General features: G+C 39.7%; 1 protein-coding gene across 2 annotated transcripts in view; it reads right to left on the reverse strand.

Moving 5' to 3' along the window:
- Positions 1-26,153, reverse strand: part of KDM5A (lysine demethylase 5A) — a 51,653-nt gene extending 25,500 nt beyond the window's left edge. Inside the window, exons 1-13 of one of the 2 annotated variants that reach the window (XM_074871619.1) lie at positions 25,674-26,153; positions 23,677-23,754; positions 22,519-22,641; positions 20,198-20,368; positions 19,564-19,698; positions 13,273-13,378; positions 12,631-12,719; positions 9,503-9,661; positions 7,010-7,129; positions 5,741-5,899; positions 3,965-4,146; positions 2,047-2,209; positions 1,094-1,213 (exon numbers count right to left, since the gene is read on the reverse strand). In XM_074871619.1, coding sequence (XP_074727720.1) covers positions 1,094-1,213; positions 2,047-2,209; positions 3,965-4,146; positions 5,741-5,899; positions 7,010-7,129; positions 9,503-9,661; positions 12,631-12,719; positions 13,273-13,378; positions 19,564-19,698; positions 20,198-20,368; positions 22,519-22,641; positions 23,677-23,754; positions 25,674-25,838 — 1,770 coding nt within the window. In that variant the 5' untranslated portion in view covers positions 25,839-26,153. The remainder of the gene's footprint in view (positions 1-1,093; positions 1,214-2,046; positions 2,210-3,964; positions 4,147-5,740; positions 5,900-7,009; positions 7,130-9,502; positions 9,662-12,630; positions 12,720-13,272; positions 13,379-19,563; positions 19,699-20,197; positions 20,369-22,518; positions 22,642-23,676; positions 23,755-25,673) is intronic. The other variant, XM_074871620.1, reaches the window with a different exon arrangement.
- Between the last annotated feature and the right edge of the window lie 1,536 nt (positions 26,154-27,689).

Here is a 27,689-nt window from a genome sequence, read left to right on the forward strand (position 1 = left end):
CAGATGATGACAAAAAGGATATCCATTGTGGGGGGATGCCCATCTGCCATAACTTTATGTGTCTAACTTTCAGACACAAGTTTAATAGTTGTCCTAAGCTCTTTTTACTTCCAGTGGAAAGAATCTGGCACCAAAAAGAAGTCATATGGTCAATGCTAAGGTGAATGCATTGCCCTCTGGGTATTACTGTGCTTGGACAAACATTTAACACAAGATGTCTAGAGTTAACCAAAATTGATATCACTCATTTTGTGCCTTTTAAATCAAAAGAAATAAAATGGTAGATGACTTTGCTACACAGATTTCCAGATTCATTTTGCATAAGCAAAGGAAATTTCACATGGCTGGTGTGAATTTAGCAGTTTTCCAGAGGCTATATGCAGATTACATCATGAGCACAGGAGAAAAAAGAACACTGACACACTGTCAATCCTGCAGATAATTTTTCTGATGAATTAATAAAATTCTCTGATAAAGGACTAAAATTCTTATTTGAAGGTAACAAAAAAACAAGTTAAGAGAGATAAACTACAGATGAGATAGTAACTTCCAACTGTAAACCCTAGATAGTGATAGGACACACTTTTGACAACTTACTGAAGAATCCACATAAGCTATGCTCTGGTGTGGCATGGCTATTAGAACAAGCACTAATATGATTAAGAGGTGGAATGAGCTGGCACAAAAGGAGAGCAAAAGACTGTTAGATGCCTACCTCCAACATTCAAATGACAGCAGCTGTTCAAGACACTACATTAATCTGTATCAAATTCAAAAAGAGGCATCACAGAAATACTAGCTAAAGGTACTGTGAGATGTCACTTCTTGGTTGGATCAATGCTTAAAAAAGATCACATGCCAAAGTAAAAGACCACATGCCAAAGTTTCAGCTTGAAGCTACTTAAAATTATGTGCTCAAATTATTTTGTGTAATGGAAACTCACATCAGTCTTTAACTGTTATACCAGGAACTATAAACATAAAACATACTACGTAACTTAAAAGACTATTCTTCAGATAATGAAGTTACTAACACACTCCTTGCGAAGGTCACCTAGCAGAGACATAGCAAACATATACAAAAACAACAGACCCAGTCAGCAGTGCAGAAGTTCACAGCTTCAGCAAAGTTATATCCCTGGTTAAATCCAGAGTGATAGGCACGAGGAAAGGTCACAACAAACTCGCCAGCACACTGATTGGTCCTGTATACCTAATACAAGTGAAGATAAAGAAAAAAAAAAAAGAAAAAATGTGAAACTTGCAACAGCGTTTAAGACGCATAATTACAAGACATTTGAACACCATTTTCTTTACCCATAGAACACCACAGGCAACAGAGCCACCCCAAAAGTGGTAAGGATTGGTTCTGTCTTCTTAAAGTGAATCCTCAATTTACAGCTTTACTCAAAAAAGCTGAATATATAAGCCAGCAGTTGGAAATTCTCTTTATGAATCCCAAAAGGGATGTTTCTCTATCATCATTTAATCCATTGCACCACAAAGCGCAAAAGCTTCTGGAAACAGTTTATGGTTTGCTTTGTTGGGGTATTTGCCAGGGAAGCAATTTATCCTAAGACAAAAGCAAATGATAGTGACTGCTGCTTAAAGGTCTGCAGTCAATTATGTTTGGTCAAAAAAGCATTTTCTAATGCTAGGATTTCTACTGAATATAAGAGAAGTATTTTGCTGTCAAAAGATATTAAAAGCATTTCTCAGACAAACTTGCTGCTATGGCAGGGTGGGTTTTTTTTTATTAAAAATTAACTCTAACACAATGTAGACTTGTTCTATATGATGTTTTACATAGGAAGCTTGGAACACTCACTTCTGATATAAGATACTTTAAATTGCATGGTGAGTCTAGGGAAGATTCTAGAAAATAGCTTTAAAAAACACCCCATAACTAATGAATTGAATATGCAAATGTCCACCATAAAAATTCTTCAGAGTTATGCCAAACCATTGTTACACAAATCTGGCACAGAATGAAAAACGGAGAGCACATAGGAGTACTTATGTAAAAAATGCTCATGTGCTACTCACTGGTACACCATGTTCCATCAGCACATTGGGGTTCATAATAGTGACCAGCTGATGCAGGAGATCAGGCTGGGATTCAAATAGCTCAGGAGCCAATTCCTTCATCACATCTTCTAGCTGCTCTGCTGCATGAGAGGGCACGCCATACCATGTCTTCGGCTCTCCCCTAACAAAACACAACCACAGTAGTAAACACATTACTTAAAGGAAAGCAGTGGTGCCACCCAACTGCTAAGTACACCTCAAATCTAGCACCACTGGCCACACAAGCCAAATACTTTGCATATAGACATAAAAATGTGTTTAATCAACCACCATCTTCTACAGGATGTACCATTCCAATCTGAAAAATCAATTACACTACAACACAATTCTCAACATACCTGACAGCAGATTTGCCATGACAAGCCTAATGTGGAAGATAATTGTCATTTACCATGCTCTAAAGGGATAAAATGGGCAATTATTTTCCTTTAGGAAGAAGAAAGTAAGTTTAACAAGCAAAACCTTGGTCATCACAGCTAACGTTTAAGAGAAGAGAGAGCATGGTACTCTTTCACTCACTCAATTAGGCTTGCAGTAGTCATATTCCTGAAACCAATGGAATAGTACACCAGCTAAGCATAAGTGGAAAGAATAAAACACGAGTGCAATGAAATATCAGCAATCCTTCTAATATACATAACTAATTACTAAAAACCAATGGTCCATTGGACTCTTAAGATAAAAAATGCCTAAAATCATGAATTACTTACGTATGAGGAAAGAAAAAGATTAACAAGATCAAAACTTAATAGAAAATTACTTGAGAACATATTACTCCAGTCCTTCCAGTCCTGTCTTAACCAAAATAAACTGTAAGGCTGAGATTTATTTTTTAATTCTATTTTATTAAGAAGTACAAGCAGTAGTCTGCTGAAATATCTGAAACTGTTCACATTGCACTATTTAACTGTATTAATAATTTTGTCACCAACCATCCCAAGAGTTAGATGAGGCACAGTGCAACACTTTCTGTGGTTCCCACAGGCTTCAGTGACACCTGCTGGTAGGACACAGCTAGTAAACCCCAGTAAATTACTACTACTCTGCATCTGGGCTGCTGGAATTCACCAGCTGACAAAAAACCCCCACATACTGATCTAGTTAATACATGCTGAAGACAGTAACTGAACTCAAAACAAAATTAATTCCTCTCCTAGGCCTATGGATCAGATCTTAATAGCAAACGTGCTTCTCCAGAAATGTGCAATCACAGTCTAAAGGCTATCAACTCATCCTTACATAATGTACAACAAATTCTGTTCTAACCCCACAGCTTCCCCCTCCTACCCCTCTGCTCCATCCACTGTGACTGAGCTTGGTGAACAGGGAAGACTGCAATGCAAATAGTTAATCTGTCATGATTTCTCTTTTCAAACACAAAAGCTGAACTCCAGAACACTTCTAGGATTGTTCTGAAAGTCAGAATTACTTTCAAATTTCTCTTCTCTTAACTCGGAGTATTTCTGTGTATACATAGATCTGCCGCTGAACTTTCACCTCTAATTCCTGTGTAAGCCACTTCCAGCATAGGGGCATATCAGCTTTAAATCATAAAGCAGTGAAACAGTGAACTGCAACTCAGTTCAAAACCAAAAGCTTTCTTAGAAAAGATGTCAGCCTGTAAAGCATGATTTTACAGTGACACTGGATTTTTGGCAAAAAAAGAATATTTAATCGGTTAATGAAAAACACTGAAGTGCTTAAAACAGTATCTGTATTTGCTTTTAATCAGCCTCAGCTAAGAATATAGACTGCTTATCACATTTAGGTTTTTGGTTAAAAATGTCAGTGTGTGTAGGCATTTTCAAGTAGAACTACAAATTTACTAACAGCAAACAGGGCAGCGTAAGATAGATGCACAAAGGAGAGTCCATACCAATGCAGGTAGTTGATGGAATAGCTCCAGTGATCTTCAATATGCCAGCAAAATGAGGAGAAGCACATCCCTACATACAGCCAAGGTACCTTCATGCCAGAGATATCTGCGTTGATGTGAGCAAGAACTGATTGTTCTAGAATTGGCATGTTATTCAAGTTCCAACCAGAAAGCGCATAATCCTGCCAACAAAAAAAGAGAAAATTCAGAAGAACATAAGGACACCAACTCCAGAAAAGGAAAAGATCAGCCTATCCATTTCTGCAGTAGACAGTGGGTAATATTCTGCAACAATGAAGCATCAAAACTAGGAAATAATCACTTAAATATCTTAGCCAGCAATCAGACTAAGATTTAAGGCCAGTCCTAGTATTTCAACATACATAGCCCATCCTCTTTGGATCAAGGCTTATATATACTTAGGCTTTGATACCCCTGCTCACCCCCCCACACACACACACCCCCCCCCCCCCCGCCCCAAGTTTATAGGGTTCATGCTTTTCTGGTGGAACAAAATACCAGCCATGCTAGCAGAAGAACAAAAGATAGAAGTCTTTAAAAAAATGGGTAAGACTGTAAACAACACAGTGAATCTTATGTTCCTATTTCAGCTTAAGACCCGCCTTAAACTGCAGTGCAGTTTATCTTGATCTTCTCTATATGTTACTTTAGGAAGTTTTCTCAAGAGAAGAAATTCCTACACACTCATTTCTGAGAAGAGAGCATCACCAGTTAACAATCCCACCTTTACTTTCAAATACAGACAATCTGTACAAAAATGAGAATCCAAACAGACTGCATTAAAAGCTCACTACTGTGCTTTAACATTAGTATACTTTCCACCTGTAAAAAAGCTGTTAGTACAGATTCACAGTCATTTTAGGCATATCCCATAGTTGCTGCAAGGACTGGTGACACCCTCGGCTCAGCCACGCATTCCTGCTTCTTCCTTTGCTCTGACACTATAAAGACAATGCAGTGAGTCAGATGACCTATGTGATCTGGCTAGAAAACATTTTTTTAAATCACTATTTTCATACAAACAGATCAACAAGCAGTTCTGACTCACTAAGCAGCTACACAATCACTGCACAGCTAACAAAGGTGCAGGTATGGATGGAAGACAACAGTGAGCAGGACTATCTCTTCCAGTGAGCACTATAAATTCATTTGGAGCTGTGTAATCACAAAGCCACATACTTACTCTCATTTCATCAGAATTTAAACATATAAGCAACCAGAAAATTGATATGCTACAGTAAGGTCTGAGGGAAAATAGGCAATATACTTACCAGATGTTCATTATAAAATCCTCTATAAGAGGATGCTGTATCTACATCTTTTCATTCTTACAGTATGCAGTCAGAGAAACAAGCCAAATCCAATTAGTTTGTTTTACCTACTATGAACCTCCTAAGGAGGTTAGAATCATGTTTCTGTAGCTAACAAAAAGGTTCAGAACAAGAAAGAAAAAAATCTTATCAGTCTCCTCATACTCAGACATACTGTAACAACTTGCACATCTTTGCCTGCTAAGATTAAGTGATACAAAACAGGTGTGACTGCGAAGAGCAGCTTGTCTATCAGCAACCAGATCTGTAAAATAACCTAAAATATCAGATTAATGCCCTGCTCAAAAGGAATGTTAAGTGCATGCAAAAGCCTTAAGCAATTTCTTCATGAAAAAAAATCCATGCTGGTTTTTGACCTAAATTCTTAATGTGAAATCTTACACAGAGCAAAGAATGGGGTCAGTTTGCATATCCTGTTCCTCACCTCCTCCTCTGGCATCAGCTTTCGTCGGCCATCCTTCACTGGGAAGCCACTGCCAAAGTCCTTGGATGAGATATCAGCCCCATATTCCACAATGACATCTTCTTCTATGCTGCTCACCAATCGCCAGAATTCTTTTTCTACGAGCTCAGTGGGAACCATCTGAAAGTGGGAAAGATGTTAGGGTATGTGCAGATAAGACTCAACATAAAAGTTATCATTCAAGCAATAAATCATTGCTAATCCCCCATGAATTTTCAAACACCAAGGCCACTCCCTCTCTCTCCTCCATCTCTTCAAAATCATAGTTTGGGCTGCATCCCTTAGCAGTGGTTGCCATTTAACAGAAACGGGATGCCACATCGTAAGGGATGGAATGAACAAAGATGGGGTTACCAGAAGTACATCTAAAAAGAAGGGGAGAAGGATAAAGCCAGCAGAAGCCAAGCAGCAAACAATTAGCAGAATGCAAATTCCAAACTATTTCAGAGTATGATGACCAGAACACTTCTGAGTAACAGTAAGGAAATTCAGATAAAGAATTGCATTCAAAAGCGTATTCTTCATATAGCTCATTACAACTCCTACTTATATGCACTTATTTATGAAGCTTATTTGTAAAATAAGCTTTGTTTCTTGCTTTGTTCAGTGTCCCCAGTTGTATTATAAACTGGAGTTCTTAAAAGGCAGAAGCTTTAGCAAGAATGCCCGTAAATTACCAAAGAACCCTGAAAGGAGAAGGAGATTGGTGCTGCATGCAGTCTACGGGACAGTGGAATTATGGAAGTGTGCCAAAGCAGAAATGCTAGTTTCAAAAATGCTGCTGAGATGCAGAACAAAAAAACCTGTGATTATCAGACAGACTCAGTCTATTGACTTGTCTACAAGAAAAGACTGTAACAGGGAGGAAAACAATGATTTACCCTGTGAACAAACTAAGCCAAGACAAAAGCCATAGGAAGGGCATGAGAAGGACCCTTTTGCCAAAGAGGAACAAGATACTTGGTTCAATTAATCAAAAAGGGCAAAAACTTAATTAGAGTACGGCCAATAAGGTGTACCTTAACAAGCAATAAAGCTACCTATCCAGCACAGGAAAAGGGTGAAATGAAGCTGAAATGAGACTAGATGCCAGAAAGCTAAATAATTTGTTTACATGTTTGAAGCTTTTGGTGCCTCCTTAAACAAAGCTAAGACACCTCAGCAAAAATCCAGGATCAGCTGAAAACTCTTTTTCCCCTACAAGGAATCACAACAGAAGTTGAAACTCACATGGACTGGCATGTTGAAATAATCAGACTTGAAGTTATCAGCCATTTCACCAAAGCTCTGGAGAGTATATTCCCTGACAGCTTGTTCAAATCCAAAGGCCTCACGGGGTTTGTTGCATTCCTAGGAGACAGAACATAAAAATATTGTTCCCTGCAGCAGATTATGACACAGTTACACTTTTAGCAAAAAAACCTAGTGTCCATCTGAGTCCTTACCAAACACAGTAAGCTATCAGTTTTGAGCACTTTTCTCAGCTGAGGAAGTCCTACCACAATGGAAACTGAACAGAATTAATTGTACAGAAGCTAATCTAACACAGTAAACTCCAATGCTACGCAATTCTGTTTTCCTGTCCAAAACGAAGTTTCATCATCTACTGTTGCCAGACAGCGTAAGACAGTGCACAAGACGCTTCGACAGCCATAAGACATTTCGACACACTGGATTCAAGCACCTGCAGAATAACTAGAAACCCTGCAAGTGCTTCAGTCTTATCAAGTCCGCAAATCATCAATGGATTTGGCACTGTGAAAGTATACAGGAGGAAAGAGGAAGAAGGAAATTAAAACAATCCCAACACACCTAACACCAGATATGGTCTATCCGACAGAAAATCTCCAAGTCTTCCACTGTTCTATTCCCATTCATGCCAAAAGCTTTAAAAATATTAGTGCACATTTCAGCTACTCTCCCCACCCATTTCTACAGTGTCCTTTTCAGCCCCTTTGTATCTGACACAATGTTTATATATACAAGACATATCTGAACACAAACATGACACAGAACTATCCCATAGTCAGCTGTTCAGTCATAAAGAAACAGGACTGGAAAGGAATTCAAGAAATCAGTAGTTTCTTTTTCTTCAAGAGGAACTACCCTTAGACTATACCAAACATTTATCAAAGTAGTTCTTAAATGGAGCCTGCAACAGAGAATCTACAACATCTGTAAACACTGTCAAACAATATTGACCTGAATATATATAAAGAGCCCTTCCCTTATCCTTCCTAGCTTCTGTTCCACCACCCTGCTGTTAGCATTACATTAAGCATCTGTGCACAATTAACATTTAAAGTAAAAACTGAGGCAAAAAGCACTACCGAGCATTTCAAACATCCTTCTGCTGTTGTTTACTCTCCATTACATAACACAGCTGTGTTTTTCCCTTCTTCCTCTTACTTTCAATGTATTTCCAGATTTTTTCAAGTACTTTCTGTATTATTTGCTAGTAATTTATTTGGCACCTTAACTTTCCTGATTATGTCCCTACATGCATACTTTTTCCTTGGGAACAAATGTATCCATTTTTACTAGTAGTAGTACTGAAATTTCTTGTTTCCACATTCTTAAACCACTGCAGTCACTATATTTACTACTATATTCTCTAAATTATGTCCATACTGGATTGCTGTAGTTTGCTAATGCTCCTTAATTGCTCTCTCTTAAGGGAACAATAAACAAGCAGCTTAATCCATTCTGTGAGCAGCAGCCTAAAGGGTTAGTTGCATCTTTTCCTTTTCCTGCAACTACAAATTTCCACCTCTCACAAGAGTTCATCTGACAACCTAATCTCTCTTGGTGAAGGGTTAGAGATCAGCAAGCTGATGCACCTCATTATGTGGCTGCACTATTCATACACCACCATAAACAAAACAGCAGAAGCTCACAGCCAGGAAGGCTGTGAGGGATGGGGGGGGAAATACGCATACACACGTGTGTATGACTGCCCCTTTTTGAAAAAACAGTCTAAAAAGTTAAAGCGAGTCATAAAATTACAGATTTATAAACAGTAAGCTTTTTCCTTTGAATCCTACATCTACCAATTTCCTGGGCTCCCAAAATTTGTTTTATTAAAACAAATACCAATCCAATCAAATGATGTTTGCTGCCTTTAGGCTGTTGCTCAGTCACCTCTTGGAACTTGGTAGCTCATCTTTTTGAACAATGAAATTCAACTAGCTTCCAATTTTGGAGCCCCAACAGTTCCTTTTTTAGTCTAAATCAAATCTAAAATAACTACAAATTTTTTAAGTAGTCCTTTCATTTTCTGCTACAAGCTGTTCTAAACAATGCCATAATGACTTCCCAATAATCAAAACTGTTACATCCAAATCGCGTACTTTGATTACTTCGAGGTTTACAAAATGTCTCATCATTACGCTGAAACACCCATCACAATCCTACTTCTCACCCTGATTTCCCACTACCAGCTTATCAAATTGAGTTTCAGCTCTTAGCACAAAGGCCAAAGTTTTAGCTGTCATGTGACTGTAAAATAAATAGAGGTTATGTCCAAGCTCTAGAAGGAACATTTCTCTCTCCTTACAGCTCATCAACCAAGAACAGCTGGAGATTCACAGCTCATCTTGACAATACTCCAAACAACACTACACTTCTACCCAGATAGAACAGCACTGAGCTGAACTGCTGCTCTTCTCATCTTTCCAGGAACACAAGTATACATCCAAAGCTTGAGCAGTCCTTGAACTGTACCTCAGCAACGCACTTCGGACACCTCCAGTCACCCTTGGGGACATCAGGTAAAGGAGGAATTAAGCAAAAAGTGTGATAGCTGTCATCACATCCATCACACAGTAGCAGTTTGTCCTCGTTATTTCCTCTGCCACAGAATAAGCAAACATACAGATCAACCTGTGAAGAAAAAAGAAAAAAAAAAGAAGTTACAAAAAAGTTTCCTCATCCAGAACCTGGCATGCTTAAACTAAGGAACAAAGGATGTAATCCTAAAGTCCGATATATCAACGCAGTCTCCTCTGATTTTTGAGAAGCACTGATAATGAACGATTACACTTCAACTTCCCAAAGCAGTAATACGTGGCAGGCAGGGGGACTTTGGGTGCCACAAAATAACTACCTGGTTCAGTTGGACAATTGTTTTCTATGTAACTCAAAGTAGCATCTCATTTATGTTATTCTAAGGCAAAGGAGTAGGTTACAGCTTTTAGAATGCCATGCTCTCCCTCTCTTTGGGCCTTTATCATGGAAAACAATTCAAACTAAACCCCTATAAAGAGCCCATGGCTGAGGAATATCTCCAAAACCATACATGCCATCACTTGCAACAGTACAGTGATTATCTTTACAATGGAAAAGAAGAGATAAACCCCACAGAACTACAGATTTCAACCTAAAAATCCAAGGGGAAGGAAAGGCAACGGCATGTAAAGGTACCAACTTCTTTCCCATCTTCTCCAAAATAAAGGATAAAAACCCCAAATGGTAAGAGAAGTATTAATCCCAATACAACAGCAATTTCCGCAGGTGTCTGTCCAAGATAATCTCTCAACAAGAACATCACTCACTGGGAAATATTCTCGGGGACCAAAGAGAAAACTGTATCAACAGGTTTCAAATTTTCTTTGCTGTTGCTTCCTGTATTGTTCAAGGGACTTCTAATTTAATATAAACATTTAATACAGTACTGAAGATCTGTAACAATCTAAATGAAGAAACTGTGTATTACTATACTAAAAAATTATCTTACATATACATTTTTAATAACAACATGAACTTCATGAATAACACTTGCTCCAAATTCTGCTACAACTCCTGTCAGTCACCAGACAACTCAGGTTATGCGTATTTCCTTCACGCAGCTCAAAATAACACAAGAAGTGGTGGGGTTGTTTTGCGGGGGTCTTACTTTCATCAAGATGTCAAAGACATGTGCTTTTCAGCTGATTGGGTTCACACAGTTGTGTTGATGTCAACCCCATCGTGGTTACACCAGCTAGTTAAGTATGCAATTTCCTAGCTATGCAGTAATATACTTAAGAAGATTGCTCAGGTTTCTTAAGAAACAATTTTTTTGAAAAATGCAGTTCTGTTGAGACATATCTGTCTACCCCTTTTTAAAAAAGTCCATGCACTCACCCTCATGGAATATCATGTCTGTCTAAAACACCAAACTAGTTGCTTTTGTTGCAAGTATATAAAACAGAGGAAGGGTACCATAGCAGACATTTCCAGGTTCTCTTCCCAAAACTATAAATGCATTAAAATGGCAACAGGAGGCTATTCTGTGATAACCACTAGTTAACCCATCACTGATAATACCTTCTTTTCTCCAAATTCATATTTCTCAAATACCAAGACTCCACTGAAATACATATCCACAAGCAGATCTGTGATTACACAATAACCACAAATAAGCCGCCTAGCCATGGAACAAAACACAGTAAGAATATGATGATATTTAACTGTATTTATGAGGGGGGAAGGGATAAAAAGAAAAATGTATATTATTTCACAGTTAGCATTTCACATAGACAAATTTCACAGTTAGCATTTCACAAATAGATAAATGAAGAAGTATAAACAAAACTGCAGCACAGTATTTTTCAGACAAAAGTTATATAAGGCTAATGTATCACCTGTGCACTTCAAAGACTGCTTTCCTTGAAGATCTCTCATCCCAGTATAAAAAAAAGTGTGGAACCAAATGGTACCAAGTCACAGAATTTCACAAGATTACAGTTACAGCCATACAGTTCCAAAAAAGCAGTTCTGCTGCTACAGTATTTTCATTTTCTCTTATAAATAGGAGTAAATGGAAAGAGTAAACAAATACAATTTTCTATAAAGAAACAGAGACTAGACAAAATATTTTCAAATTAAAGCATGCTTAAACAGAACAGTCACAACACTTACACAGCCTAGGAACACCACATACTCAGAAGTAGAAGTAGTACAATTAAAGTACAATTAAAAAAAATTCAAGTCACAAATTCTAACTTAGATGCAATTAAAAAAATTCACACACAAATTCTAACTTCGATGCAATGGCACAATGATCTGGTTTTCAAATATCCAACTTCTCCCACATTTTTTTTCCCCGGGAGGCATTTCCACATATAAAAATATGTTACTAGGGACTTTCGGTTGCCTTGGCCTTCTATGGTTGAAATTTAAAATAAGCTCTTGTAAGTGTTCTCAGGCTAAGGAAAAAAGAACAGTTGAATTATGAAGAGTCTAATTCTTAAGACATTAAAAGCATGCATCTTCATTCATGGTTGTGTACACATGCTACATTATGACACTTTAAAAGTACAAAGTCATGTACTATGAAAGATGTTAAGAACAACTATACACTGCTTTTCCAAGGTCAAACATCAGAGAGCTAACATTTCATTTTTCCCCTTTGGGGTTTCTCTTGCATGAACTTGCGTAATGACTAGTTCAGTCTCAAAACAGAAAAGACATGAAAGCTGGAATTGCTAAAGAACAAACTCCTGAAGCACTGGAGTGCCTCAAAATATCTTTTAAGAAAGAGAAGTAGTATAATAATTGTTCTACAAGGGGAGCTCAAATAGAAAGTGAACTACTGCAGGCATGCAAGAAGTGTGTGGCAAAGCAAGGCCTCAAACCCATGATCAGCAAGTATTTTCAGGTTGCAATATCCTTCCTGACCAGAAGATTAAAACAAACCTAGAGCATAGATTATTTTTCAAAATACTGTTCATTCTTCCCGTAACAGTATCATCTGCTGCAGTGTCCATCCATTCATCTAGCGGGGGGAGAGGCAGGGGGGGTGTTTAAAAAAATAAATCTTAATAAATCAATGAATTTATCAGAAATCACAGCAAAAGAATCAAACTTACGAAGTTGACAGAAAGAGTTCCTTTGCGCTGCCTCATCTGCATTCCAAATGCTTCTGATCTGGTTCCCTTGCGTCTTCGTGTCACCTCATCTTGAAGTAAAATAAAGTTAAGTGTTATTCCTATCACATCAAGATAGACTTAACTTGCAAAAAACAACACAGATACCCAGCCTGATACCCTGCCTTTTGTATCAGAAACTATCTGAGAGTCCAAAGAAAGCAAAAATGCCTAGTTATACCTGGCCAATCTAAAATCAACAGGGACTGGGAAAACATACTTTGCTTATCCTCACAGGTGATCCTAATTGCCTTACAAAAGAGAGTGAATTACACTCACAATTTGCACACTTAACTGGTAGGATCAGTTTCAGTATTGTCCAATCCTGTTTTCCCTTCCAGTCACTCTGTTCATGCAACAGCTGCTTAATTGTTATTGTTACTATATAACACATAAAGAGCTGAAACTATGCCAAGTTACATGAAGCACCCTGTAAATCTTTCTTATGAATGAAACCCTAGAATACTTAGCTTTCTTTTTCCAGTGATAATGATTTGCTTACTTCTTAATGTTGTATCTAGAAACATTGAGAAAGATTTAACAGCCTCATTACTTTTCAAAGCGATTAGCCCAAGATTTAATTACCCTCTTTATCCTTTGCTCCCAATGCCAGTCCCATCATCTTGGGTCCAGCTCCAAAGATCTGCAGCTTCTTTAGTTCAGTATTTCTACTCATTTCTCCTGCCTCTGCCTAAAAATAAAAACAAGACCAGATCAGCACAAGCCATCAATATTTCCCCTCCAGGTCTCTTTGTAATTTGTTTATATTCCATTCTCCCACAACATCTGCTCATCAAAAGGAAGAAAACAAGAGGTATGAAAAGACCCAATTTTCTGTTCCTAAAGCCAATGAATAAATGCAAACAGAATAAAAGACAGCATTTTTGTCCCAACTTTACAAATTATTTCCCATTTAGTATTATAGATAAACCATAGAAAGTCACCTGTACAGCAAATAAGACAACTAGTTTTGACATTTAGCAAAATAAGAACACCACAGCAGTATTTTTCAAAAATTACCATGATTCAGTCCAAGTGCTTGGATCTTAATACATATACTGTTTCAACAGGACTTTTTAACCTACTTCCTTGAGTAGACACATAGACATGACACTAATAAGAGTTCCAACCTACTTCCTTAAGCTTGGCTGCTCCTGGGTTTATTTGTGATGAAATACAATTTATTTGTGATCAATAAATTCGCAGATGATACTAAATTAAGCGGGAGTATCAATCTGCATGAAGATAGGGAGGCACTACAGAGAGACCTGGATAGGTTGGATCGGTGGGCCAACGTTAACGGGATGAGCTTCAACAAGGCCAAGTGCCAGGTCCTGCACTTGGGCCACAACAACCCCATGCATGGCTACAGGCTTGGGGATGTATGGCTAGAGAGCTGTGTGGAAGAGAAGGATCTGGGGGTTCTAATTAACAAGCAGCTGAATATGAGCCAGCAGTGTGCCCAGGTGGCCAAGAAAGCCAATGGCATCCTGGCTTATATTAGAAATAGTGTGACCAGCAGAAGTAGGGAGGTGATAGTCCCCCTGTACTCTGCATTGGTGAGGCCACACCTTGAGTACTGTGTCCAGTTTTGGGCACCTCAATACGAGAGAGGTATCGAGGTGCTGGAGCGAGTGCAGAGAAGGGCAACAAAGCTGGTGAAGGGCCTGGAGAACAAATCCTATGAGGAGCGATTGAAGGAGCTGGGACTGTTCAGTTTGAGGAAGAGAAGGCTGAGGGGAGACCTCATCACTCTCTACAGCTCCCTGAAAGGACATTGTAGAGAGGTTGGTGCTGGTCTCTTCTCACAGTCATTAGTGACAGAACAAGAGGGAATGGCTTTGAACTTCAACAGGGGAAGTTTAGACTGGACATTAGGAAAAAATTTTTCACAGAAAGAGTGGTCAGACAGTGGAATAGGCTGCCCAGGGAGCTGGTGGAGTCACCATCCCTGGATGTGTTTAAGGGTCGTTTAGATGAGATGTTGGGGGATATGGTGTAGGGGAGAACTTTGTAGAGTAGGGCTGATGGTTGGACTCGATGATCCCAAGGGTCTTTTCCAACCTGAATAATTCTGTGATTCTGTGAAATGACTACAACTCTGAGATCACAGCTACTCATGCTGCCCTTGCAACCTCAAAATCAGAATTGAAAAGACTCATTAGGTGACAATTCCATGCCCCTGCCGGTGTTGTTTCCTAAATGTTCTGTTCAACTCAACTTCTTCCGGTTTGCCATTAGTGACCCATACTGACCCATCATTTTCCCACATAATTGCCACTAACCTAACAAAGAGAATCTCCATATTCTGTTTTTATCTGCAACGCAATCACCTTGGTATTTGGCTTTACGTTGCCTCCTTATACTTTGAAAACCTTTTCTAATCTGGTATAGAAGGCCACTAAAGTCTCACCATTCACAACCTTCCTCCTGAAATTCACTGATCTTAGAAGATCTTAGCAAATCTATCAATTTGAAGGTGATTATCTAATTCTAAAGAGGTTATTCTTCAAGTAACTTCCTGATGATACTTCATCTGTCATTTTCCACAGTTATGGCCTGATACACCATGCATGAAACAAGCTCCCTTGAGGTGACATGCTTCCACGGTTTTTAATCAATAAACAAAAAAAACCTCTTTCAAAAACAGTGTTTAAAATAAGTTCAAATGCATTTGCAATGAAGTTAATAAAATAATTTTCCTTTATTCAGCCTACATCAGTTATTTTTCTTGCTTCCGGAACACATTAAAAGAGATATCATTTCCTAGGCATTATTACTCTAAGAAATTGTTAGTGATATTTAGAGTCCCTGCTCCCACTGAACTGTGTATGCAGTATGCTAACTGGTATCTTTCTAAAATTATTATTCCTGATATTCTAATTTTGAACATTTATGAATTCTATGTTGCTATTAAATTATTTTCACTGTAGATATATGTTACCAACTTTGTAAGTCCACTCTGAAATTGCACTCTAACTGGCAAATTTTTCTCATAAATTCCCCACTTTTTGGCTAACAAGCCATAAGGAAACACTGACTTTTTTGCTGTGCAAGAAAGCCTACCACTTGGAGACTTCATAGTCCCTCACTTCCCATTTGAAATTCATTAACAGCTCATCCATTCTCTCAACTAATAGAAACTGACAGCATTAACCCACATTACATTTCTCAGCACAGTACAATTTTCCATCATTTCAGCAACATTTATGAATGATCCTTACAATTTCTCTCTCCTTCTGTTGTGACCTAAGAAAATTTTCTCAATGATACCAGAAAAATAATTTTACTATCATATTTACTAAAAGTAAATCATTAACATGCAGCAACCTCTCTTCAGTTTTACAGCTTTGTTTAAAAATGCATTGCCTAACTCCATTACCCAGATTTACTTGGATTCCACTAAACCTAAGGGGATGCAATCCATTCATGCCCAGGTGGAAAAAGCTATAAAGTCTTCAGAAAGAACAGGTTGCATATTGAAATGGAAATGTTTTTTTAAAGCTCAACTTCCTATATAACCTTATGAACACTGCCAGAATAGGTAGTTTAAGGTGAGAATACTGAAAGCATTCAGAAGTCTCAATCTTTCTGCGGTGTCCTTTAAGACTGTATAAAAACATCAAACTCAAAACCGTGAACACGTGGAAGCAGAAATCTTGCATTTCTTGTCATTTTCTCATTGCTAACAAAGCTCCATCACACTTTTCCATTATATTTTTTCCGTATAAGCAAAATGAACTTGATTAAACTGCAATTCTGTTCTTACCTCATATTTTTCCTGAAGCTTGTAGACATATTTTTGTTTCTTTTACCTTCTCAACTGAAAGTACAATCCAAAGGCTTTTCTTGTACATGGGCAAAGCCTAATAACATGATCCAGTTACACTGGATTCACACACTATCTTTTTACTGTTGTCCTACCCTCATCCATTTTGAAACATTCACATCCTCACCCCTCCACCCTCAATGCACAGAATGCACAGAATAGTTACAACCAAGAATCAAAATATTTATGTGTTTTGGGCGTTTGTCAGCATCTCAGAGTTCTTTTGTTTCACACAATTATTCCCACAGAAGGAAATCTTTCAAATTAAAAAAATGGAAGCTTATTTCATTAATTCCACTATTCTGCAATCAACGGAATTTGTAAAAGAAACCTGAAAGCAGATATATTACTTAGAATTGGTTTTAATTTTTCAGAAAATTATCTGGACATTAATATGCTTTGGAAAGACAGCACTTCATTATCTTTTCTTCCAGTACTGCATTTCTCTACCAATCATCATGATATAACCTCATTAGAGAAACATCTTGCCAGTTAACACACCCTAACAGATCGTCTATGAAGGTTTACTACTCTCTTCTAAGAAGTATTCTCCTAAATTTAACCTTTCCTTAAGGATATTCTCTTTTCCGAATCTGAATTCATTCTACTTTTTGTTGTCCTTTTCTTTACAAGCCCTTAGCAATTCAGTTGCCCTTCTCCCATTTTTATTTGTGATAGCTTTCTTCAGCAAAAGGGAAAAAGAATGAAGCATTAAGTCTATTTTTGAGCAGAATCTCTCATCACCAAATTATCCTTTTCCAATTCAAAGACAATGTATACAACTGACATTTGATTGTCGTATCCAAAGATTCCCAACCCATCTTTCACAAAAAAAGAATTCTCATTCCCTGTTTTCTTTCATTTTTACTTTCTCTAAAAATTCAAAAATTTGCTTTTTGAAAGTCTGCCACCCCCTTCTACTGCTGATGATCTTTGTTTATTTCAGTAATTTCAGATTACTATCTTTATGCTTTCTTATTCATCACCCATTCTTAGGTAAGTTACCTGCAAGAAGATGCAGAGCATTTTTGGAAAGTACTTTTAGCACTTGGAAGAAATCTACCAACATGCAGAAGTCAGTGCAGTTATCCATGCTCACTACCCAGGCATTGGACTATTCAGCACACTACACACAAATCATTCAGATATTTCCTCTAGAGCAGAATGACATTTACTTAGCAGGTTTTTACATTACTTGCATATTACCTGTTCTCTGAAGACTATCTAGACAATCTCTGGTACAATTCCAGGTAAGCACAAACAAACAGAGTCCTGTCTACAATAAGGAGGTGCACTGAAATCTGGAACAGTTTCTCAGTATTTCCCAGATATTTACACTTCTACCATTTGTGGCTATTGAGGACAAATCTTTGTTTCTAAATACCGTTTCAGAGTTGACTTGAGAGTTGTACATAGCTTCCAACACAGCTAAAAAATACTCCTGGCTATGCGAGTAGGTTGAGTTTTTCCTGCATTAAAGAGCTAATTTCAGCCATTTTAGTAACTATAATGCTTAAAAGACAGCTTGGCTACAGGCCTAATAAAAGGTATTTAAATATGTGTGTGTATATATATATATATATATATATGTATTTACTTTTTGCAGGTGATCCAAGTAAAATCACCTCTCACTTCTGAAATGCAGCCCCTTTAAATGAAATGAAGCAGCTATACTGTACCAGGATCACCACAGAATCATTTTTTCCAACAAGGAGAAATGAGAAGTACCATTATTCTACTGAAATCAGCACGAGAAATGATCCCATAGGATCTTAATAACGTAGTGATACTCTTACACCACATATGAGAAAAAGGTCATACTGGCATTAACCCACAAGATTTGTTCAAATCCAAAGCAGAATTTCACATAATGAATGACTGCTTCAGTTCCTGCAGTTCCCTTGGTTTTTCCGGATAGCTCATTAACAATACATGATTCAAGAGATCTAGTTAAGATCACAGACTGGGACTGTTTGTGTGATGCATTGTTATATGGCTACAATAAATATCAAGTCAGCTTCGGTAAATTCGGTAAAAAAAGACAATTTAGTCTAAATCAATCGTGACATCAGAAAAAAAGAAGTTTATAAAGGATACTGAAATATCTCAGTGACAAGAAAGATGCATTTGAAAAAAGCAGTTTAAGAGCATCTGAAAAATCTCTGTCGTGCTTAAAATAAGTCTAAAATGTCATTAAGCTAGTAGTAAGTTTGTTGCATACAAATCCAGCTTTTACCCAGCAGGGAGTCACCAGACCTGCTGTGAAGAGCCTTAGGATGCTACCTGCAATAGATATCTTTGTCAAAAGGTGAAGGCCTGGTTTAAATAGTGCAATAAAAGCAATGAAGCCATGAGGACAAGCCTCCAAGATTATTTCTAATGATACAGCATTTCAAGCTGAATCACCACCATTTTAACTGAGATTTACTGGGGGGTACTCCCAGGACTTAGTATCACTTAGTAGACTACCAGAAGTTCCTACACCACCACTAATCCAGAAGAAAATAAACTGCTTTTTAGTAGAAAAACTGTGGAAATCCTATATAGTTTCAGTCATCAGTGAGCATCTTCCCACATACAGGTTTCTTTTCTTCACAAAAACAAGTCTGTCCTGCTTCAGATAATTACTCCCAAGTGCAATTTCCACAATTAACAAAGACTTATCTACACATATTTGTGTTCATGTAAAAAAGGGTGTATTTGAGAAAGTTTTAAAAAACTTTTCGAACTTTGCACTGGCAGAAGTTTCAACATTTCACAAATGGCTTTTTACTCACAGATATATTCACAACCACAGTACCTAGGTCACTTGTCAATAAACAAAAAGCAGCTTTTATAAGTTTTCAGATAAACACTGCATCTACCATAAGCAAACCAAGCCTTAGAGAGACATCCTTCTCTGGATTTTATTTAAACGAGCACCGCTTCCTGGTGGTGCTTTTGAGCAGGCTCCTACAGCCAGCCAAAGGCTGTGGCGCTGCCTATGCTGCTGTGCTGGTGGAATGACTAAGTGTTCTCTGTCTGAAAGAGCAAATTAACAGGGGTACCTGGGATTTGACGCGCCTGGTTCTCTTCAGCACAACATTCATTCTTGAGGCCTGCTTTGGGGAAGCCTGGGCATCTGAGCTGAGGTCCTCAGCCTCCACTTTTTCCTTAAGGTCCAAGTTTGGCTTTTGGATGCCCTAGAGGATCAGAGCACAGACCACCAGGTTGATTGATCAAGCAGTGCTAATCATTCCATGGTCTGTGAATCATTCTGTTTGCTAAGAAACAGGATGAGTGAAATCAAACAGTATTACATCTATCATTCAGACAAAGAGGCCAAATTAATCCACACATCCTTCAAAATAAGGAAACTGAATCTCAACTGCCAGCTTATCAAGAGAGAGAGAAAGACATCTTTCCAAATATTCGTATCATCTTTTGCCTCATCTTCCTTCCCCGTAGGGTTGGCCTCAGTTCTATAAAAAAATGGCTATCAGAAAATAACTACACAAGGTCATGTTACAACTTCTAGCACTATCCTGTCACAAGCAAGTATGAGGGTGGTTCTATGTTTGTTTAAATAGATAAAGCTTCTAAAACTGTAGGTCCTATGTCCTAGTTGTGTATGCAATAACAAGTAGCATTCTATGTGTAGTTTGGATCCCCTCTTCATATCATGAAAGAGAAGCATCTCACCATAAGGCTGACCCCAGACTGGAAGAGCTCATAGGGATATAAGATCCGTTCATAATGAGACTTGAGTAATGACCCTGTGCCTTTTCCTGGCAGGTAGCCAAGTCGACTTGCCACTTTAGACCATTTCTTCTCTTTAGTGACTACTTCAAAGCCTCCTTTGCTGGCAACAATCTGAAACGCATAAACAAAAAGTTAAGGGTTTTGAGCTGCTCTCACCACCTTGCACAAACCAAGAATCAATTAAACCAACCAAACATTAAGAGGTTCTATTAAAAAGTAACAGAATCCTGAATTTAGTTTTTGCTTCCTGAAGGACCAGTACTTTAATAACTAAGCACTTTCTTATCCTCATTACTTAATACATTTAACATGACAATTTTCCTAGTAAATGTAAATTGCATACTGTCCTAGACAGGACGAGTCCAACAGTCAAGATTTATGACCTGTTGGAAAGAATACAAACCCCACCATCTGAACAAACTGAAAAGTTAACTCTCACCAGACTTGTACTCTGATGCAAAACACAAGTCTGGCCAGAAGCAAAGCCCATTCTAACAGACCCCAGGCAGAAGGGAGCGTTGGAGCTCACACCTTCAGAGTTATAGAAACTCTAACAAAACCCTGAACGGAAGAGAGACTACTGTAAAAAGAGGAGAAACTGAATTTACCTTCCAATTAACTCAGTCCTGTTTTACACCTGATTTCAATTGGTTTGAGCCTAGTAATTCACATACAGAACTATCACTGCTTACATGTAACTAATATGTGCATAGAATGAAAAACAACAGACCATTTGACTCCAAGCAATGATCATAACAGCATATGAGTTGCTTTCTCAGAAACACTGGCCACATTTCCACCGTCTCCATTCCCTTTACAGTTTCACTGCCAAGTAGCTTAAAACCCAAATGGATTATAATTTCATTTATATTACGGTAAGACTAATAGCATTTCTACAACAGTGCAGTTTTGCATTACGTTTCTTTACACATGAGGACCAAATTTCATGCTTAATGTTTCACAGACTGTTAGAAACCTCAATGCAAAAACATTCTGTTACTGGAGCGAAATTTATGGTTTACTTTTGAGACTGAGGTAAATTCAAAAGTCTAATTGTGACAGTAACAAATAAATTAGTTAATTCTGTTTCCTCCTATAATCAGAGCTAGCTACACTTAGATAAAACAATATTATTTTTCCTCATATTTACAGCAAAGTAATTGAAAAGCCATTTTAAATGAAACTATTCCTAATTTCAACTTATTTTCAAAATGTCCATGAAAATTTATTTCTACATGAACAATGGCTAGAGAAGCCACCAAGTAACTAAATAAGCTTAGACCTGCATATCTGTTCCAGCTCTTAACAGTGACCCAGATACTTCCCAGCACCACTATGATATTCTGCATATCCCAGCAAACCACCATAGACATGAAAAGAAAAAAAAAATACTGAAAGACATTTTATCAGCTTTTCTGCGCATTTTATTGGCAATTCCAGACTGTCCAAAAGACTATGATTAAAATAAAATCTATTCACATCTTTACATTTTTACTTACCTAAGAGAAAGAAATCTTGATGAAGAATGGAAATTGATGCTCTAACCTAGAAGCACTAGAACTACCTTACCTTGCAAGAAAAAAATCCACCTCTTTATACTAACAATCCATCCTTAGCAGGTAAGTTTATATTAATAAATATATTTTACCAATGTAAAAGCAAATTCCAACAGATATTTTATTTGTGTGCAAACTTTAAAAAAAAACAAACACACCAAACACAACTATAGTAGTATAAATTTCTAGCCAGCCTTAAGCCTAGTCTGTTCTGGAATTAAAATAATTATTCCAGAAGTTGACATTGTAAATTCACAAAGATGGATGTTTATGTCATGTGTAGAACATGATGTGGGAACCCTTCACAATGGGAGAGAGGAAGGAGCAATTACAACAATTCATTGCAGAATTGCTAGGTCAGAAGCTGAACTGCATGCAATTACACTGCTGCCTTCTCAAAAACCACCTCAAACTCCTGCAGCTCTACCATATCTGAAAAACAAGAACTAGAAGCTGTACGAAAGGCAACAAATATATGCTCTATAGAACCCAACCAAGGGCAACTGATTTAACTGTGCTTGACAGTCTGCCGTAACCATTCAATTTAAAAGTTCTCTTTCACTGTAATTTTTTTCCACACTCTCATTTAATCTCCGTATTAATGAGATTAATGCTGTAAAACAAGCACTCCCTGTTGCTTGGCTTCCTGAACTTGAATAAAAAACGAGGTCCCTGTCTGACCAAGGCCTACACTTGCTTACTCACCTTACTCAGAGCATAGAGATCCAGTATTTTTCTCTCCACCACGGGGATTTTTAAATTGGATCCTTGGAGTTCCCAAAATTTTGCTAACTGATCCAAGAAGTCCAGCTTCACTCTTGTCATTGCCTGAAATAAAGGAAGAAAAATGCATATGTCCCAAAACAAGCATGACAATACCTTACAGTCCTGAGAAAAAACATGACAAGTTTTTATAGTGTTTACATTTTCAAAGTGCAACTTGGCAAGCGAGGTATTTCTTACTCATGTAAAAAAAACCTAGAAAGAAAAATACTGATAAAAAGAAATATCTTTACAAACAGAAAATTGTATATGCTTTTCTCTCTGCCTTCAAGAGGCTATAAACCAAACTCCTACCTAACAATTTCTTGGTTTGCAACAAAAATGCATACTTATGAAAAAAATCGGCATTCCAGGGAGAAACACAAGAGCAATTATTAAAATATACATTGAAAGGAGGGGGAGAGTTACAAACAGATTTTATATATGCCTTAACCAGGAAGAAGGGCCTCCTCCCTTGAGTACTTCTGGAGTACTCAAATCACTTTCCATAAGGAGACCCATTTACAAGCCAAATAATACATGATGGTTTGGTATTTGAACAGAGCAAAGCTTTGAGAAATGTTGTAGAGAAAAGGAAAAAACCAGGACTGAATGGGACTCATACTGCTTTCAAGAAAGCTCCCATACATTTTTAAATCATAAAATTAACCAACTATAATAAGCCTATAAAAAAACAGTTCATTTTAAGGCTTAAAAGGCATTATCAAGAGTATAAGGTAACCAAGGGCTTCAGAAAATATTTTAAGAAAAAAAAATTCATTGCCTGTGGAGCTCCGAAGGCTAGACACTGGCTGTTCTTACTACACAACATGGTACTTGGCATTCATTTTAGATGTTTCCAGTTGAATGTGAAAAACTCTTGTGGTTATTTTGGGTAATAAAATAAAAACCAGACTTTTCTCAAAGCCGTGGAAAGTTATTTTATATGAACTCTGCCACTGCCAAGTATAAACACTGATGTGGTCTATGGGTTTCTAAAGTCTCCTCCATCCAGAAACCTGCCAAGATGCAAATCTCAAGCAAGGAGACCTACTGTTTTCAGTGCAAACACAGAACTGTATCAACAGTGGAAAAGCTCACCTCCAGTTCATTCAGGCGCTGAATTCGTGGAGTGAAACGAAAACTCTGTACTTCACATGCAAATGGAGGCTGCCAGTCCTAAACAGAGACAGAAAGACATGTTATTGCTTCAGTAAATTTCTCCAAAAAATGCACAAAACAGAAGGCCCTAACAATGTCTGAGTAAACAAGCTCCCAATAGTAAATGAGTTTCTCAGTACAACTGGTGACATCATTTTTCCGATTTTATGACATTCTTGTGCAGTAAAAATAACGTTCTTCCCACAATATTTTAGTTTGAAGAAAGAGATCGTCACAGAATTAAAAATATGAAAGAAAATAAGGTTCAAAGCATTTCAGTGTGCATTACCTCACACTGAGTTTAAATATGAGAGATACTCTGTAGCTTGTTATTTACTTTAAAAAAAGTTCCATATATCCTGCACATTGCAAAATTCTCACCATCAACAGTGACAAAGACTAAATAAGGCACATTATTACGCATTTAACTTTCTTCATGTTTGTCTCCAGTCATTTCAATAAAGATAAGACCACCAGTCGGGAGTTCAATTCTTTAACAGAAAAGCTGCCTTAAATAACACCTTTATCAACAAACACAGTCAGCAGTTGGTTCAACCACAAGTGCCTCCTAGCCCCTTCTCTCAAAACTGTGTTACAACATCAAAACAAGTACAATTCAGCTTTTTAGTACTTTTTAAGAAAACTTAAGTTATAGTAGACTGTCTACCTGGCAGTAAATACAACAGAGTAAGGACACCCCATTCCAGGTGGACGAGCCACACTAAATATTTATTATTTGCACTGCTGTAGCATATAAAGGCCTCAAGCACAATCGTAAAATATTTACAGCTTCTAATAATGGAAAAGAATAATAAATCAGTAAGGTTAGTATAAAGTGTCTGATTTAGTCCTTATTGCAGGTTGCAAATCAACTTGACGCATGCATCCTGCAAAGCCCTGCAATGCAAACAGCTAAGCAATCATGGAGAAATACAAATGCGTTAACAGCCAGGAAAGTTCTAGTTATTCTCAATGAACAGGATCTGGATCAGTTTCTTGCAGCCTCTCAACCTAAGCCATTCTGCTTATTTTAGAAAGGGCAGCCCCTTGGAGGTCAAGTTTTCACCATGTCATTAAACCAACTAAACATATTCCAGCAACCCAGACAGGTCAGAAGGAGAGGAAGGATCGTGAAATCTAATCAGCAACCCCCGTATCCAAGTTGTTCTCAATTACACACTTTCTTTTCAGTTTTTTTCAGCCTCTTTCTCAGTATTTTCAATTTTCTAGTTTTACAGCTATATTTAAAGTTTATTTGTACTTTAATTATGAAGTGATCTAACCACCTTTTGCCAAATTGCCTGATGTTCTCATATAAACAGTTTACCAGGTCACAGGGGAAGTCATCATAAAATAACAATCAAGTCATCAGAGAGATTAAGCTTCTACCTTCTAAACTGCTACGCATAAACATAGTTTCCCTGCACAAACAGGTTGGCTGCACTTATATTAACAGTTTAAAGATTACGTTTATAAACAACGATGTATTAAAAATACCTTTCCTCCTCTCTTTCCCCCCCCTCCCCGGAGCAAACGCCTGATTTCACCTACAACGCATTCACAATTTTCACAAACAGGCTCTTGGGGGTTTTTTTAAAGTAAAAAGAGCGTGAAGTCCCAGACACCGCCATGCACTACTAGTTTCTCACCTGCTCAAAGCAACCTCTACAAACCCCAGCTCTGAGGTCAAAGACTATACAGGTTCCTTGGAGTCCCTGGCACGGACACCGAGGCCTATGGAAGGCGACACACGAAACCCCAGGCGAGCAGCGGGTGTGGGGGAAAGGGTTCCCCGGGTCCCCACGTTCACCGCTCTGCCACCGAGACTCCGGGCCCGCTCAGACCTCCCGGCGCACCCCGCCGAGCCCCTCCCGACCACGCTGGGCCCAGCCCGGTCCCCCGCCCTGCCCCCACCCCAGGCCCCAGACGGGCGGTACCTTGGGGGGCCGGATCTTGCAGATGCCGGTTTTCTCGGCCAGGCCGCGGATGCGGCCGATGAAGCCGAGGGGGTCGCTAAACTCCTCCCAGCTGGGCTCAAATACGGGGCACTCTGGAGGGGGCACGAACTCGGCCGCGTAGCGCGACCCACCACCCCCCGACATGGCCGCAGGGGGAGGGCGCCGCCGACGGGGGGAGCGCACGGAGGGCCGCGGCGGGGCAGGGCAGAAAGGTGCGGCCGGGGACGGCGGGGGGGGGGCCTCAGGGGCGGCCGGCGGGGCTGGGCCGGTGGCCGAGGCGCATCCTGCGGCGGCGGCTGCCGGGCAGGGCGGCCGCCAGGGGGTGGGGGGGTGAGAGGGGCGGCGGAGCGGCCGTGCGGGGCGGCGGGGGCAGCTCCTGCCGACTGTTGTCGTCCCGTCCCCCGGGGCTGCCTCCCCCCTCGCCGAGCCCCTCTCGCTCGCGTTCCAGCTCGCCGGAAGTTACGCGTCTCGCTTTGAGCCCTCCCCCGGAAGCAGGAGGCGCTGTTGCCTTCCGATCCAAAAAGTAGTCCCTCCGCTACTCTTCTGGCGAGGCGGAGCCCAGCGCCGAGGAGCCGACCGCCTCCCGCGCCCGCCGCTCCCGGGGACACTCCTCCGACAGAGCCGAGAGGGAAACCGCTCCGCCGCCGCCCCTCAGGACACCCCGCGACGCGGCCAGAGGAGGAGGGGGCCGGCGGAGGTCGAGGCGGGCGGGGCCCCCTGCGCTTCCGCCGCGGAGGAATGTGCGACGAAACCCGAGCCATTCACTTCCGGTGCTGAAGGGCCGTTTCGCTCATTGTCTGAGCCGGACGTCAGGAGGAGGGCCGGGAGCCCCGCCCCCTCCGCGGGCCCCGCCCCTCCCGCAGGCCCCGCCCCGCGGCCGCCGCTGGGCCGGCGTGGGGGGGCGGCCCGCCGTTCCCTCAGGCCCCGTGGGGCGGGCAGGCCGCGCCGCCGGGGAAACGCCGCCCGAGCCCTCGGAGCGTGTCTGCCGGCAGCTGGCGCACAGCATCTCCCGCGGATTCTTGCCGTCTGTGTTTCACTTGTGTAGGAAGCGAGCCGTCAGCGCCCGCGGCGCTCAGGGCGGGGCCGCGAGCAGGCCGCAGGCGCCTCACGGGAAGGCCTGCGCCTGCGAGCCTGCGAGGCCGGCACTCCGGCCGCGCCCGAGGGTACTGTCAATTAACCGGCGCTAACGACAGTCAGCACACACTCCTATTGACAGCTCCACCACCTCTGGCCCAGACTGTCCCTCTCGCTGCTTCAGTTAAGGTCTCAGATAATTAATAACAAGTAATTAATAACAAGTCCTCCACAACCAACCCCCAACTTCTGCATTAGGTATAGATACTCTGCTGTATATTCTGTGTTATGTATAGATACCCCATATGGAATGTCTTATTTCCAACATCAAGTACCTGCAAGTTGGGACTCACGCAGTACCTCTTTTACCTATCCATAGTCTTCCAAAAAGAATTGTGCGTTTTGGTTTTTAACCGAAACTCTGCCTTCAGCGTTCACCATACTCCACAGATCACTTTCTTCTTACTGCTTATTCCAGCCTTGGTCCTGGTGTACTATTTCAGCCTGAGAAAAAGTTAATTTCCCCCTCCTGTTACCATGAGGCTTACAAGATCTGCTTCAGACACATAAATTTGTCTGCATTGCTCCCTGATAGATTGAAGAGGTGTCACCCTCATTTTACATACGGGAAGCCAATGGCTCTAATGTGAATGGTTAATTTTGACAAAAGTTATAGGTAAGAGGAAACAGATCATAGAACACTGAGTGAATTTATCAATGGTTTTTGTGTTGTTGCAATGTCTTCTTTTATTTTGCAGAGGGATCTTGACATGGATGCCTGATACTTTTATGACTGTAAAAGCACATGGAGTGCAGATATCTCCTTACCAATATCTGTAAATTATATTTCTACATCTTCTCGCCATTATTTTTTTGTCTTTTATTATTTGGTTGTATCTCTCTTCTGATGAGCTGTACCAG

The sequence above is a fragment of the Strix uralensis genome, chromosome 5, assembly GCF_047716275.1.
Source record: "Strix uralensis isolate ZFMK-TIS-50842 chromosome 5, bStrUra1, whole genome shotgun sequence".
NCBI classification, from domain to species: domain Eukaryota; kingdom Metazoa; phylum Chordata; class Aves; order Strigiformes; family Strigidae; genus Strix; species Strix uralensis.